We start from the raw sequence: 17,853 nt of genomic DNA, 5'->3' as shown, positions 1-17,853 counted from the left end.
AGAAGCTCTGAACCTGCCCTTCATTTCTGTAATGAACCTCACCACCATACTGTATGTAGTGTAGGATTTATTAGAGTGCACGGTTTAGTAGTTTAGTGTGCAGGGAGGGATTTAGTCCTCGATGTAGTATCTATTAGAGCGTATAATATTTTGAGGCATTTTCACATTAGGCATGATTGATTCGTACCGTTCTTAGGAATAATTGCGCAGATTGAACAGTTACGCTAATAAAGACCTGTCACTTATCTTACAAATATTATGCAGAAATTAAAAATGCTAATTTCCTGACCAATCAGATTCGAGTATGGTCCAAACTGGCTTCTTTTTATTTAAGGAAATCTCTCTCTCTATCTCACACACACACACACACACACACACACGCACACATACACACACTTTCTCTCTCTCTCTAGATTTTAAATGCTGTTTTAGCAGATTTTTGCTCCACTGTCTGTAAATGTCCTGGATGTCATGCAGCGTCTTTACAGTCAGTGTGAACACTCTGTGACAGTCTGTCTCCTCTCCTGAAGAAAAGAAGTCCTAACCCTAATAAAAACTCAGCAGTGAACTAGAGTATTGGGTTGTAATGGCGCCCAGAAACATAACACGTGTATCTCTGACACGTCTCTTGTCCACGAAGCGCTTGGTGTATAACGCTACAGTACATAAATCATCTATAATACAGCTGCCTTGAGATTCATAATAAACACTTATGATTTTACTCTACATCATTTAAATGTGAAATTTCACTGTTGACAAATTAAAAGTTTAATGTAAAACATAAGCGGTTGCCCTAACGTCCAGATCGCATCGTGTGCTACTTCACAGAGGTTAAGCGAGCGTACTTGTAGTTAGCAAACCAGATCACACCGCTGGTTCAGCAGACCTACAGTAACATAAATACTGGCACTGGCTCTCGCTTCAACAGTGTCAAAGCTTATCTCCTGTCACTCAAAGAGGTCTATAAATGAAATAATGATGATGTAATGATGATGTAATGACATTATAGTCTCACTTTTGATTGTGCTGCTGTTGAAAGGTACAGGTGTGTGATTTTTGTTATAATCAGTCTGTGGAGCACAGGGTTGGGTTTGGGTCAGAACCGCCTCAGGCCCTGTTTCAGAGACATCACAGTTATCATCACAGAAACAAAAGCTACAGAACAGCTCTCGCACATGGCGGTGTGTTAATGCAGCGCTGCAGCGCTCCGGATTTCAGATTAAAGTTTAATTCTGGAGCTGCAGCTTCCTCTTTCAGGACCTGCTCTTTATTCATGTGTGAGAGGCGCAGAGTCGCAACTGGCTGAATATTTCATCACAACCTCAGAGCGAGAGAGAGAGAGAGAGAGTGTGTGTGTGTGTGTGTGTGTGTGTGAGAGAGTGTGTGTGTGAGAGAGAAAGAGAGAGAGTGTGTGTGTTTAAGAGAAAGAGATAGAGGAGTGTATGTGTGTGTGAGAGAGAGAGAGAGATAAAGAGAGAGAGAGTGTGTGTTTGAGAGAGAGAGATAAAGAGAGAGAGAGTGTGTGTTTGAGAGAGAGAGATAAAGAGAGAGAGAGTGTGTGTGAAAGAGAGAGCAATAGAGAGAGAGAGAGAGAGAGAGAGAGAGGGTTGAGTTCTGCAATGAAAGCTCGACCCTGATCAATACCTCAGCCTCCACTTCAAAGGAAAAATCACTGAATCCTCACCCACACACACACACACACACACACACACACACATATGGCCCTGTACATATTACATCAATAAACTCTAACTGTTTTATAAACTCCGGATTCTCATTAGGATTACACTCCTGAAGTGTGTGTGTGTGTGTGTGTGTGTGTGTTTATTAGACGTGTTAGCAGAACCCTGAGTTAGCATGTTAGCGTTCCTCCTGCACATCTGTGGGGAGAGTAGAAGTGCTGAGAGAGGAACAGCCCTGTACTCTCTCTCCCGTGTGTTTACTCTCACACACACTCAGCGGGGATCCTGATTGGCCGTCGGCTCACTCTCGCGTCACACACAGCAGCGTTTCTGATGGCTAATTTTCCAAACGAGGCTAATTGGATTAGCTGATGTAGCGCTTCTCCATTAAAGAGTCGCAGGAATGTCGTCGCTCTCTCGCGCCTCACTCACGGCCTGCTCTCATCTCACACCTGCACACCTTCTACAGAAGAACAGAATAAATGAGAAAGAAGAGGAGTGACAGAGAAAAGACAAGGAGAAGGATGGAGTAATGAAGGAGAGAAAGAGTAAACATTATAACATTATATGATTTTGAATATTGTATATTAAATTGGGACAATTACAACAGAAAAGGTAAAAACAAAAAACTAAAAGAAGGAAAGGAAAAAGGTGAAGAAAGTGTGGACAGGAAAAAGAATGAAGAATAATAGAGAGGAAAAAAGGGAAAAAGAAAAATAAAGGGTAAAATTGTGGTGATGGAAAAAGAAAGCAAGCAAGCCAGGAAGAAAGAAAGAAAGACAATGGAGAGACAGTGAAGTGGTACGAACATTTAGAAATAAAGATCAATGAAAGACAACACAATTAGGAAAGGATTGAGAAAATGAAATGAATTATTAGAGTAAAAGGAATAGAAGAAAGAAAGATTATTGAACAAAATGAAAAACAAAGTCTAGGAAAGAAACAAAGAAAGAATGAAAGGAGGAAAGAAAGAACTCAAAAATTTAAAGAAAGTAAGAAAGGAAGGAAGACTGAAGAAGAGATAGAAAAACAAAAAGGGAAAAAGTCCGGGAATGCATTGATGCGGAAGAAAGAAGAAATTAAAGAATGCAAAGAGAAAGCATATATAAAATGAAACAAAAGTGTAAAAGAAAAAAAACAAACAAAAATGAAGAAACTGAAAGAGAAAAGGGAGGGAGAGAATAAACTGTTTTCAGAAAAAAGGAAGAATGTAAGGATTTAGAGTAAAATGTACAGAGATGCTGTGAGAATTCCTCTAAAACTTTGCCGTGTTTCTGTGTAAACAACAGCCATGATAAAGATATATTATTATTAATAATAATAATAATAATAATAATAATAATAATAATAATAATAAATATATTTGTAGTGTTGAGTGTAAAATATTTTGTAATGTGTGTGTGTGTTCCAGACTCACACACCCGGGCTCAGGAGCGAGGTCGTGTCTCAGTGACACTCGGCGGCTCGGCCTGTGATTAACCCTAATGAGAAAGCCGATAGATTGATTTAACCCTCGCTGTGACACAGAGAAGGCCGCTACTTCCTGGACTGCATGGATCGTGTTCCTCTAATGAGACGTGACCTTAATGCTGCAGTTAAGATGGAGAGCGGCTAATGAAGGCGTGGCGCGACCGGGACGTCGATGCCGCTCCATCCGTCAGCCTCGCCGATCTCCACAGCGGAACATCCTTCTATTTATTATTAGTTTTTTTTACCTTCATAACGACATTCTGACCTGCGGTTAAATGAAACGTTCGACCTGCGGCACGTGACTCCGAATTCGATCTAATCCTCGGCGAGGCCGCGTGACCCGGACGGCACGTCTCAAACCTGCGCTCATGACATTTATATTTCAATAAACATGACTGGAACGGCTACATGCGGACGCACCGGATCTGCCTGCACTTCGAAAAAGTCAATTTGGAAATATCAAGATGAATTAGAGCGGCTCTCATGCTCACGTTTAATCCGCAAGAGTGTTTACTCAGACCGCACTTTACAACCTTCACATGGGACTCATTACAGCGACCACACACACATACATACACACACAAACACACACACACAGCATGGGCAAGTCAGGGTAGAGAAATACATCAACATTTTAACATCACGACATACACACATTACCACAGAGTGATAACCAAAACCAAGGCATGAGGTGTGTATTAACACAAACTCTAATTGGTGCAAACTTAAAAAGTGTGTGTGTGTTTTGGAAATTAATCATCCAGAGACTGGAGGGATAATGGGGAGCTCAGAGTGTTTTATTTCTCTTATACTGCAGCAAAGAGAGAGAGAAGAATGAGGAAAAAAATTAAAGAATGAAGAAAATACATGCAAAGGAGGAAACGAACGAATAAAGAAAGGAGGAAACGAACGAATAAAGAAAGAATATCTGTCAGATGCATTTGAAGTATAAATAGTGGAAATAAAGAAAGAAAGAGCAGAAGACTAGGGAAAAAAGGATAAAAAAGAAAGACTAATCGCATTTTTAAGATCTAATTAAGAGAAAAACTGAAGTAAACAAAAAGAAAGAAAGAAAGAAAGAAGCTTAGAACACAACGAAGGCACGGACAGAAAGAAATTACACAGAAGAACTAAATGAAAATAAAAAGGAAAAAAAAAGAAGATGAAATACACAGTGGAAAAATAGACAAGTGAAAGAAAGAAATAAGAACATAAATAAAGCAACAATAAATAAGAAAAATAGTAAAATAATTAATAAAAAGAAATAATCACTAACTAGCAAGTAACTAAGTAAACAAATAAATTAATGAGGGAAGGAAGAAAAGAAAAGAAATATAAAATGAGGGAAAGCAGAAAGGAATTAATTTTTTGTTAAATAAATATAGAAAGAAAGAAAGAAAGAAAGAAAGAAGGAAAGAAGGAAAGAAAAAAGAAACAAAGAATAAATGAATCTAGGTCACAAGGAAAGGAAGCAACTTTGACCCATCTAGATCCTTCCACAGCACATAACAAGTAGTCCCCGACTTTCGAATGAGTTCTGTTGAGGGAGCACGTTCATAAGTCGAACTTGTTTGTAAGTCGGGGACAAAGTAAATCTTATACACCTTGGACACAAATATACAATATAAAGCATACCAATCCACTAAATTTGTCATACCATACCCGCGCCTAGGGAAGAGAATCTCACAGTTATGTCTCTGCGCCTTTAAATGTTTAAAATGCCATTTTGTTTTAGACCGAATTTCCCCATAAGTAATAAGGGAAACTCCAATGATTCGTCCACAACCCAAAAATATTAATATAAAAACGATTATTATAAAATATAAAATAAAAATAAAACTAATTAATCTGCACTTTAACTCTTTAACTTTAAAAAGAACTAACCCCCTTCCCCCAACCTTGACTTTTGTTAAGGATTTTCCGAAATTAGGATTATTTAACATCAGGACAGCTTTACAGGACAGACATTTTCACACTACACACACACACACACGCAACAATGCAATATACTGGACTTTTTATACATTTACTTACACACTGAAAATATTGTATATAATTGTAAATATTGGTATCTGGTGCACTGCAGTGTCTATTTTTGGTACAATATACGTGAGCTACTTCTGCGATATTTTCGCATCTACAAAGTTTATAGAACCACGGTCCGTTCATATCTGCGGAAATTTGTAATTCGAATGTTTGTAAGTTGAGGACTATCATTTGAATCATTTCTGTAAGTTAATACTTGAATAAACATGTCACTTCCTGCTCACGTTATAGCAGCTATAAACACACCTTCACCTTCCTCTCTTTATTCTCTGTCTGAAAGTGCTGGAATTAGGAACCACAAAAGTCTTTTGTCCTGAAGACGTTACTACACTCACAGTTCCAGCTCTACCTTTGACAGTTACAGAGCGCTGACACTGGTGACTCCTTACTCTGAGGTTTACTTCAATAACACTTCAATCTATTTACTTAAAAAAAACCTCACATCAGACGGCATTATCTGTTTCTTAATCCTTGAGTGTTCGCTGTCCACGTACCTGTGAATAAGCTGTTACTATGGAAACGATACCATATCAGAGCCAGCAAACCTGCGCTACAGTCAGAGCGGCAGTTAGAGAGAACTAATCAACACCTTCTGACCAATCAGAGCATAGGACTTAACAGTGCTATAACGTGTTACAAACTTGTTTAATGAACAAAACTGTCAAGGGTTGGAATGTTGGACACGTCGATGTTTGACAAATAAACAACTGATTAGAGAAAGACTGAGAAATTTCTAAATATCATGACGAGAAAGTTCAGCAAACACAAACATCTCAACCACACCAAGAAAGTAAGAATTGAAGGAAAAAAGGGAGGAAAAAGAAAGAAAGAAGGAAAGAAAGAAAAATTAGAAGAGGAGGAAAGTGATGAAGATAGAAAGATAGATAAAAAGAAACAGATAAATACAGAAAGAAAAAGAAAAAAGAAAGAGATAAATGCAAAAAGATATAAAAATTTAAAATAAGAAAGAAAAATACCACTCAAGAAAAACAAAGAATACAAACTAACAGAACAACTAAAAGAAAAAACTAACAAGTAAAAAAACAAACAAACAAATTAATTAATTAATAATCAGCAATAAGGTGATTGACAGTTATTGACATAAAGGCAGAAATGTAAAAGTATCAGTCCCGTCCACGCCCACTCGGCCCCGCCCACCCCTGAACGTGACATGCACGTGCGGGCGTGGTCGGGGCTCTTCTATGGGCCAATCCCGTGCAGTGGGCGGGGCTGTTACTGCTCGCGAGCTCCTGTTCATGTGTCACTTGTGAAACAAAAGCAGTGCGCGCGGCACTTTATTATTTTTTTTTCGTTCCCCGTGAGCAGGGCTCGCGCGCAGGAGCAGGACAGAGCGGGAGTGTGTGTGAGTGAGAGAGAGAAAGAGAGAGAGCGAGCGCGAGCGGCGCTTCAGCTGAGAGACTTTACCGCTCCGCCGGGTGACCGCGGACACTCCGATACCGCCGGATTATACACTCCTACATCTCCTCCTCCGCCTGGCTTTTAAACTTGTTTCTTGTTTCTCTCCGGGTTTGGAGCAGGAGTGGCCTGCGACTCTCTCTAACACACACACACACACACACTGTTACACTCACACACCGAGCGGATCTCGTTTCATTTCCCTCTGAGGAGAAAAACCCAACCGAACTGTCCGCGCGCGCACCGCTTTTCCCGCCTCTTCCACTGTTTCTGGTATTTTCTATTTCTTCTGTGTGAGAGAGAGAGAGAGAGAGAGGGATTTCTGAGGTGAGGAAGAAATAAAATAAAAGTGTGTGTGAGAGAGGAGACAGACACTCACACACACACACACACACACGGGGGAGAGAGAGAGAGAGAGGATGGAGGAGCAGCCGCGCTTGATGCACCCTCACACCGGGGTGGGCTTGGCCGCTCACCCGGGCCTGACGCACCGAGCCCCGGACATCACCGCGGGGAGCGACGGCGACTCCAGGAAGCAGGACATCGGGGACATCCTCCAGCAGATCATGACCATAACGGACCAGAGTCTGGACGAAGCGCAGGCCAGGTGACAACAACAACTCTGTATCTTACTCACTGGTGCTGTCATAAACACATTATTTATTTCTTCATTAAAATATTAAACCATCAACTGTTTCTGTAGCAGTGAAAAACTTCACTCGGGTCGCTTCCCAATCCGAGCTGTTCTCCCTCAAAAACCAACTCAGCCTCCGTCTGTCTGTCTGTCTGTCACACTGTATAGTGCACTTCACATGCAGCATCACTGCGTTTGAGACACAGCCTTAATGTACACAAATCAGTGTTTTATTCAGGAGCAGAGAAACTACTCCAAACACCTCGCGCGCACACACACACACACACACACACACACACACACACTTAGTTGCTAAATAGTCATTCAGTTTTTCAATTCAATTTACTGACAACTAAGCTAACCTCTGTATATATTATAATAAAGGTATAATCTCATATATATTTTTAAATGTTCAAAAATCATATTCATATATTTTAGTTAGTAAACATCACTTGCTAGCCTCTTTATCTATGAATAAATAAAAAAAAAATCTATATTTTGATTATTTCAAAAGTGTAAATTTACTACATACAGTTTAACTGATATTATAGTCATGACAAAAATAATAATTCTAAAGATAAATAATTACTAATGATAATTTCTCTAGTATATACACTCTGTATATTAATATATACATTACTTACATTTAATTACATGAAATGTACTGGATTAAAGTTATAAATGTTTTCCTTTTCTTGCTTTTAAAAACCTATAAATATAATTCCATTTGAAAATAATTTATACACAATTTTAATCGATAATACATCGATAAAGTATTTATAAATTAAGCAATACTAGTGATTTAAATTACGATTTATTATATCCTTATGTTTACATTATATATTATTACTACAAGAACTTTAGAGACTTAATCTATATATAATTTGTAATTTTTAAAAAGGTGCTGTTTAGAATGTCTTTATTTTTATGAAGACATTATATGCAGAATAAATAATTTTTTTAAAAAGAAAAATAACATCAACACTTTCAACTAATTAACAGTCAGAGTTAAGAGATGTCAGATTGTCACATTTCACTCAGTAATCTCCCTGAACTTATTGTTTTGTTAACACATGCGAAATGCTCATGATTACATGAACATGTGACTATTTATATTTGTATATTTACACAACATCTTGTACTTCTCCTCCTCCTTGTTCAGTACAGTATAGAGGTTGGAGCAGGAGGCCGTCTGTGTACGGAGCTCTGGTCTAGAGAACATCCATCTACATTTATTAATTACCCCCATTTCAGACAAAATTAAAGAAATATCCTATCATGAAATTTAACAAATGTTTCACTTATAAAAATAATCAGTGCATGAGAAGTGTAATAAACACATACATAAACAGTTACACAATTCATTAATAATTTGTGATCTTATTTGCAAATATTTTATATGAAAATGAAAGATGTTAATTTCACTGAATACTGAAGTGTAAAGTTCACCTACACATTAACCTGCTGCACACCTTGGGTAGCGTTGATGACTCCTAGGACACGCCCCATGACAGTCGGAAGCCACGCCCTTTTCAGTGAGACTGAGGCATAGAACTGACACATAGAAGCCACAACTCCTTCACTGTGACTGACACACAGGTGCCACGCCCCCTTTTCTCTGACTGACTGACACACACATGGGGGCCAAGCCTCCATTCCTGTGACTGACAGGTGTTTTGAAGCAGAGAGCAGGTGTGTGTGTGTGTGTGTGTAAGAGAGTGTGATGTAATAACCAGAAGTAAAGGTGACAGAGACATGCTTAGATGTTCAGGCCTTTTTCTTTACTGAAGTTTTGCTGTTTATTTATTTTGTCTCTGCAGGAAACACGCTCTGAACTGTCACCGCATGAAGCCAGCGCTCTTCAACGTGCTGTGTGAAATTAAAGAGAAAACAGGTGAGTGCTGTCTCCTCCGGGTATGAGCCGAGGACTCACAGGGGTAACGGGAATGTACGCATTCAGGAGGGCAGAATTTATGGGGTGCTTACACAGTCGATCTATTAATCCAACTGTCTGTCTGTTTGTCTGTCCGCCTGTCTCCTGTCTGTCTGCTGTCTGACTGACTACATTTATTTATTTATCGAAATATTGCATTTATTTGCAATATAGAGATTGCACTGATCCTATGCCCAGTATACCCAGTATACCCAGTATACTCAGTACAGCTAGCATTTACACTCAGTACTGTATACTTAATGCACCCAGCACTCACACTGTGCACAGTATACCCGAAATGCCCAGTATATTTAGTATGCCCCCTATTCCCAGTATACCCACAATGCCCATTACACTCGGTATACTCACTCTACTTATTATACTCACTATACCCACTATACCAAGTGTACCTGCTATACCCAGTAAAACCACTATATCCTGTATACTATCCCTAAGTTTAGTGTACTTACTATAGCTAGTATACTCACTATTCAATAATGTATACCCATTCTGCTTAATACACAGTATCAATCCACATACAGCCAACAAACCCATTTGCCCTGTATACCCTCCATGCCCACTATGCCTAATTACCCACATGCTCAGTATACTCACTATACAGCGTATACCTGCTATACCTCTTATACTCACTACATCCACTATACACATTATACTATAGAGTATATGGGCACATACAGACAATATACCCACTATGCCCAGTATACCCACTATACTTAGTATACCCATTATACCCTAGTGGATATATTGGGTACTTTGTATAGTATGCCCAATATAGCTGGTATACCCACTATGACCACTATACCTAGTATACCTAATATTGTCAGTATACCTAGTTTGCCTCATATACCCAATATAGTTAGTATACACACGATACAAAACACTGACTATACACCATTCGCAAATGCCCAGTATACCCAGTATAAATGTACCAGCAGAACAGTGGATCTGTCAGATACTGGAGCCTGTAAGAGTCACTGGTGTTTCAGGTCACAGTGAGCCAAAGTCACGTGAAAGTTAGATATTGTTGCTCCCTAAACTGTTACATTAGATATTAATAGTTAATGTTTATTTAGATGTATAAAAGCTTTTTTAAAATGTATTTATTTTTTTACAGTAAATGGTAAATGGTACGGTAAAAATAGGTGTTTATAAAAAAAGCAAATAGAATTTATTAATTTTTTTTATAATAACAGAAGGGAACTAATTTAAACTAATTTGTCACAAATCTTAATTAGCAATTACAATCAGAAATGAAACTGAAACTTTTTCATAATTTTATGTTTGTATATGTAGAATAATACTTTTTTTATCGCGTTACAGGTTTTCAGTTGCGTTGTGTTTTATAGATATTTAGATTTTTGTTTTTGAAATGTAAAAATTTAATAAATTAATTAATTAATTTTAGTTTTTAATGCTTCAATAAGTATTTTTTATGTAAATATATTGTAATAATTGTGAACTTTAATTTAAAGTAGCATTAAATAATTCTAACTTTTGTTCAGTAATGACTTCATAATAATTTATTAATTAAAATGTTTGTAACAGTTTATTGATAGGACATTTAAAAATTACATTTTTTAATTAATAATAAGGATTGTATTGTAATTTAAGAATAATTGTGATGATTTTGAGTTTAATTTTATCTGTAATTCTACATTCAATCATATTTTTTCTTAGATTTTATTTAGTGATAAAGTAAATAATAATTGAAATATTTTAATCTTTAGTTATTTATAAATGAATAACAATAATTTAAATGTAGTTTTAGTTATAGTTTAAGATTTAATAATTATTCTAACTTTTATCCACTTGTTATTTTAAAACAGAGACTTGTTGAAAGTTGATGCAGTCAAACTTTTTAAATTTTTACCTTTTAAATTTCTTTCTGACCTCTGTACAGTGTGTGCAGTGTGTGTCTGTGTGTGTGCACACAAAGTATGTGTGTTCTCTCCCCTTCCTGGTTGCTCGGAGCGGTGCAAGCACGCCGCTGTTTTCTTTGAGCCGAGTTCATTCAGAGTTCGTCTCCAACACCAACAACAAAGTGACTTGGACCACGTCCTCGTCCTGACTCCTTTTTCCTTCCCATAATTCACGGCTGCTTTTGGAGCAGAGAGTGCGATCGTACAAAAAGCTCGACGTGTTCCAGATCACACTCGCCAAAATATTTAAGCGATCTGACTAGACGCGAATATTTCACATCAGAGCTGTTTATAAGAGAGTCATAAATTAATAATCATGTGCTCGGTGTCTGGCCCGGATTCTCCGTCTCCTCCAGGGAATAACAAGTAACACGGATGTCGTCTCCCTTTTTTTCTTTAAGTAGCTCTACGAGATCTGACTGAGGCCTGAAACATTACAGCGTACGTATATTATGTATGGCAAGGAAATTTATGGGCGTGTCTTGGCTTCCTTTTTTTTTGTTAATATTCTTTAAGTAAGGTCTATAAAATGTTTTGGCAAAATGCTCCGGATGGCGCTCTGACCCCCAACGACCAGAGCTCTTCTCCAGAGGACTTCAGCTAAAAGCAAACAATTTAAACAATTTAAACCTGTAGTAGTCAATATCGTTCATTTCTCACGTGAGCGTAAAACACGACATAGGAATTATAAACCCTAATGATTTTAGCTCGTGTCTCAGAACAAGTGTGTTACAGAGCTAGAAACATAACAAACCCCAGTCTGGAAACCTGGCATTCAGCCTGAAGTGTGTGTGTGTGTGTGTGTGTATTTGGATTGGCCTCTTGTCTGTCATTTTGTAGCCACGCCCCCAACGCCGCTTTACATCCTCGTTAATCCTCATTGTGATGAGAAGACGCGTGTTTGTAGAACTCGGCTTTAAAGATTTCATATCCTTGCTAATGCAACCTTCAGTTGAAATATTACGCTCAGGAGGTGTTTTTTTTGTGTAGGGACAGGGGCGGAGTCAATGACTAGAATGACTTAAAGATAATAAACCACTTAAAATTTAAAATGTAAAATATTAAAAGCGTGTTTCAAGTAATTCCTTTGAGGCATTAATGAATTCTGCGCTGCTGGCGAATTTAGATTTCTCCACCCTAGCACTTAGTACCTTGTTCCTGTCTTGGGGGGAGTGGCTTATGAATTTGAATTTGGATAACGTTTCCTGTTTAAAGTATTTTGGTTTACGTTGTTTGTTGAAACTCTGTTAAATGTTACAAGTGAACTTGACATAAAAGACTTTTAGCACAGTTTAAGTTATGTTTGTGTAACACGTAACTATTTATTAAGTTTTCAATTTAAAACCAAAATCAAGCACAAACCACCTGAATTACTAACTTTCGAGTAACCTGTGACGTATTCAAGTAAAAACTGAACTATGAGTAAAACATCGCAACCATAATGGTACATCGGAAAGAGTTTTACATAAAACCTCTCAGCCAATCAGAATTGAGCGTGCTTTATTCACTTGTGTAGGAAGTTATAACACGATATATACAGTTGTTAATAACAGTGTTATAATACACGTGTGTGTGTGTGTATGCTTAGTGTCGAGTGCAAAGTAAAAGTGGTGCTTGTAATTCTTTTGAAAAAAGCGTTTGTGTGTGTGTCTGTTCGTGTGTGTGTGTGTGGAATGTTAATGTGAAACGTGCTCAGCACAGTCAGCAGGAGTGTCGGAATGAGCTCTCGCTTCTTTCCCTCTCTGTTTAATGGGGTGTAATTTCACACTGCACACACACACACACACACACACACACACACACACACACACACACACACACACACAGACTGAAAATGGCTTGTTCTACTGCTATGACATTTACTGCAAATGAGCACGCACATCTCTGTCTTGTCGTTTTTTATTTCTTTTGCTCTTTTTTTTTACGTGACGTGGTACACGCGTATTACGCTTCACAACAACCTGTATACGCTTTCTATACTTTCAAGTATATGAACCCTATGTAGATATATGTACTATATCGTGCGTATCGTAATTTCCTGTGACATATCGACGTGTCTTCTAGTTTTTATTTTTACGCTGGTGTTCGATGACATTGCTCAGCCCACCGCCTCTAACGGCGCGTGACTCGGCCTCGCCTCGGCGGCGGCGTAATGATTCCCTCTGCGCTTATTTTATTTTATTTTTTTCCCTTTTTTCCACGAGCGCTCAGCCTTTGAGTCCAAAAAACCCGCTCGCAATTAGAACGCCTCATAAATTATGCAAATGATGACTGGCGTAATTGAGACGTGTTAATCATGTTTTAAGAGCCTAATTACAGAAGTGTATAACGGAGGTGGGAGGCTGTAATTAGCGCCGAGAGCCGGATCGGGACGACACACACACACACACACTTACAAACACACACACATACACAGACAGGCTAAAATAGCCGGTCAGTAACAAACGGTCAGGCAAAGAGACGATCGAAGAGGAAACAGGAAGGAACAGAAGGAAAGAAAGAAATCTAGGTTTAAATGAACGGATCTGATTTGTGAGACAAAAAGAAAACAAAAGAGAAAGATTATTCGTAATAAAAGTGTGCACTCGGGGCGGGGCGATATATGAGTACACGTCGTATCACTGTATTTAAAGACATTTGTTTCGTTTGTTTGCGTCATGATGTTTAAGGCTGAGAGGCAAAGCGTGTTCTATTTTGAAATAAACAAGGAAAAAATTAAATGAATAAAAAGGATAGTGTTTGTTAGCATCAAGAAAAATTCAATAACTGAAAGACAAAAAAAATTTTTTTGTTATTGATTTTGTAAATGTTAAAAAACTTTTAAATAAATGTAGAATTTCTAAATATAAATTTTTTTATTGCGTGGACAATACAGATAGTCCCCGACTTACGAACATTTGAGTTACAAATTTCCCCAGATACGAACAGACCACAGGAACAAATCGCGGAAGTAGCTCATATGAATTGTACAAAAAATAGACACTGTAGTACACCAGCTACCAACATTTATAATTATATACAATATTTTCAGTGTGTAAGTGAATGTATCAATTGTCTAAAGTCTGGTATATTTTATGAGTGTGAGCGTGTGTGTAGGAGAAATGAGTCGGCCTCACCAGGGTCAATGGATCACTCCGGGATAGAAATGATAGTACATTCAATTCAATTCAATTAAATTTTATTTGTATAGCGCTTTTAGCAATTTTCATTGCCGCAAAGCAGCTTTACATAGTCAAAAGAATTATTTAGGTTTGTATGAAATGTGAATTTGTATGAATCAAAAATGGTCAATTTGTCCCTGGTGAGCAAGCCGAGGGCGACAGTGGCAAGGAAAAACTCCCTGAGATGGTAAGAGGAAGAAACCTTGAGAGGAACCAGACTCAACAGGGAACCCATCCTCATTTGGGTGAAACAAAAAGCAGTAAATGATCTGCATTTATACAGTGTGTAGGGTGGGAGGCAGTTCAGCCATAATAGCTGATGTTAATTGATGTTAATATGGAGTCCAGGTAGTTATTGAAGACCCAGGTAGACTTGTAAGAAGTTCCAGTCATGAACTATCGAACTGTCAAGTCCCCAGAGAAACAGTTGCCAACACCAGTCAAGGCCAGAACCATTTTCTAGGTAGAGAGAATCATTCCCAGACACCAGACGCATCCCAGAGAGACACACGGGGCATCCATGTGACGAGATCTTCAGCCAGAAGCGGGGCACCAGGATGGGTCAGACAGGTCCGGAGGGCAGAGGGAGTCTGGATCACTGGCAGCTCAGGAACGACATGTGTAGCTCGACAGAGAGAGAGAGAAAGAGTGAAAGGGGGGGACAGGAGGAGAGAGGAAAAAGAAAGAGGGGGGGAAAGAGAAGAAGAGGAGAGATGGCAGTTAGGTATGGTCACAGTCACACAATGTATAATGTGAATGTATATTAACTGTAGCGTGCAAGCAGAGACTCCGGCAGGACTAACTATGACAGCATAACTAAAAGGGAGAGCCAGAAGGAAACACAAACATGAGGGCTTCCTGACATGTAAAGCAAACAATCACCTCACCGTCAGCAAACCTGAGTGATCAATGAGAGTGAGGAAGACAGCATCCAAACATACCAGTTCACCATAATACTCTACGTCCATGAGTCCCCCAGATCTGCTCCTTTACCTATGGCAAATCTATTTATAAAAATGCTCGGCTAAATAAATAGGTTTTTAGCCTGGACTTAAACACTGAGACTGTGTCTGAGTCCCGAACACTATTTGGAAGACTATTCCATAACTTTGGGGCTTTGTAAGAAAAAGCTCTGCCCCCAGCTGTATTTTTCATAATACGCGGTACTGACAAGCAGCCTGCATCCTTTGATCGAAGTAGGCGTGGCGGATCGTAAGACACTAGCAGTTCGCTCAGGTACTGCGGCGCGAGACCATTTAATGCTTTATATGTCAAGAGTAATATTTTAAAATCAATGCGAAATTTCACAGGGAGCCAATGGAGTGAAGATAAGATAGGGGTGATGTGCTCATTTCTTCTGGTTCTGGTGAGGACTCTCGCTGCTGCATTCTGGACTAGCTGAAGCTTATTTATGCATCTAGCTGAACAACCAGACAGTAAGGCATTACAATAGTCCAACCTAGAGGTGATAAAAGCATGAACTAGTTTTTCTGCGTCGTTTAGCGACAATAAATTTCTTATTCTGCCAATATTTCTGAGGTGAAAGAATGCTATCCTGGTAATATTATCTACATGTGCTTCAAATGAAAGGCTGGAATCAGTACATGACTGTCCTGTAAAGCTGTTCTGATGGTGAATAATCCTAATTTTAGAAAATCCTCAACAAAACACACTTAACAGTCCAATACAATGGAAAACAGCTCTGAGACAAAAAAAAAGTGTCCGGGATTCCCCTTGCGATTTAAAGCGCAGAGACAACACTGGGAAAAGGGGACACAGGTTAAGTCAAGTGGATAGTTATGTTTTACATTGTATATTCGTGTTAAAGGTGTATCAGACTCACTTTGTCTGACTTAAGAACAAATCCGACTTATGAATTGTGTTTCTGGAACGGAAGTTGTTTGTAATTCGGTGACGACCTGCATATTATCATATCGCTCATCACTGTTCCTCCCTTTCGCAATTTTTCCCTCTCGCAGCTGTTTTATTAAATGATGGAAAAAAACTAATGTGAAACTTCATCACATGATGTTAATGATGTTAGCACAGCAATGTAATGTAAGCTTGTACGCGAGCTTCACGTATTACTACTCTAACATAAGACATATAGCATGTGCGCGTATGTATAACTCCTCCCACTGCAGTGACTCATCACATTGGGTTTAATTTTCCATAATTGGACCCCGTTTCTTTACTACTCATCCTCTTTACAGCAGTAGTATTTTGTAAGTTGTGGAAACTCTGAGATTTGGCGCCCCCTCTCTGGTAGAGATGTTAATGCGAGCAGCTCTGTCATGGTATTGTGTCTGTCTGTTCAGGGCCTCCGGCTATAGGGCTGGTACAACGTGTTTTTTCTCTTTAAAGCAGCGGTTTGTAAACTTCTGGCTTTTGGCGCCATCTCAGGTAGATGTGTTCATTACCAGCGGCTCTGTAATGTTTAGTACAACTAAATTTATATTTATACTATATTTATTTTATAATTCGGACTAAACCAGTTTGACAGCCTGATTTAAAGAGAATAGGGTGCAACTTGCAGGACTAGCATGCTTGAGGGCTTTTTTTTTTTTCCCTGTAAAAAAAGGCACATATCGCCGCTTTAATCTGTCTAACTCAGGTGGAAGGGAAACACACTGTAGTGATGATAACGCAAAACTGTGAGAGAAGATTAGGGAAATATTGTGATGAGTAGGTTTATTATTAGAACACACACACCTTGTGTACGGTGTGTGTGTGTATGTGTATGAGCGAGTGTGCGATTGACTTTTCTGGTTAAGCTGAGACTCCACAGAGAAAACAAAATTATCTGCAAAGCCTTTTACTGTAATCTAGTTTTTTCCTTCTCTCTCTCTCTCTCTCTCTCTCTCTCCCTCTCTCTCTCTCTCTCCGCCGCGGCCCACTCGCTCATCTCCGCCAGACGAAAAGCGATTTTTACTCCGATAAGGGAGCAGATATTGTTTTACCGTAATGGCCCTGAAAATGATATTACCACATCAGACAGAAATCAGACAGCGCATGAATTTAAAGCGTTCGCCTTTTCTGAGGAATTAGAAAAACATATTCTCTCTCTCTCTCTCTCTCTCTCGAAATCTTTCTCTCTTTCTCTCTATTTTTTCCTCTCTCCCATTCTCTTTCTCTCTTAAAATCTTTTTCTCTGTCTCTCACACACAATCTCATTCTTTTTCATTCGTAACCTTTTTTCTGTCTTTCACAATCTCTCTCTCTCACACACATATTTACTTTTTCTTTTTGTTTGTCTGTTTTTCTTACAATCTCATTCTCACTGTTGTGACGGTTGAGATGTAACAGTGATGGGACACGAAGGCTACGGATATTTCTGATTATTATCATTATTACGACGCTGGCTGTAGGAGAGGGACGAGACGACACAAATATCGTATCGTGATTCATGACGCGGGATAACGGATCCTACACCGTACACACCATCCCGCAATGCCCCGTAAAAAATAAAATAAAAAAAAAGTAAGTAAATAAATAAATATAAAAAGAAAAATCACAAATTATGCAATTTAGAAATGAGTTTTATTTATAGAAAAATTAAACAAAATACATT

General features: G+C 38.6%; 1 protein-coding gene across 3 annotated transcripts in view; it reads left to right on the top strand.

Annotated features, from left to right (window-relative positions):
• The first annotated feature begins 6,485 nt into the window (after nt 1-6,485).
• Nucleotides 6,486-17,853, top strand: part of pbx1a (pre-B-cell leukemia homeobox 1a) — a 66,515-nt gene continuing 55,147 nt past the window's right edge. The window contains exons 1-2 of one of the 3 annotated variants that reach the window (XM_053486594.1): nt 6,486-7,221; nt 9,069-9,142. In XM_053486594.1, coding sequence (XP_053342569.1) covers nt 7,034-7,221; nt 9,069-9,142 — 262 coding nt within the window. In that variant the 5' untranslated portion in view covers nt 6,486-7,033. The remainder of the gene's footprint in view (nt 7,222-9,068; nt 9,143-17,853) is intronic. The other 2 variants (XM_053486595.1, XM_053486596.1) reach the window with 2 other exon arrangements.

Source organism: Clarias gariepinus, chromosome 25 (assembly GCF_024256425.1).
Source record: "Clarias gariepinus isolate MV-2021 ecotype Netherlands chromosome 25, CGAR_prim_01v2, whole genome shotgun sequence".
Lineage (NCBI taxonomy): Eukaryota > Metazoa > Chordata > Actinopteri > Siluriformes > Clariidae > Clarias > Clarias gariepinus.
The sequence above is the reverse complement of the archived record's forward strand: the minus strand, read 5'-3'. Positions and strand labels throughout refer to the sequence as shown.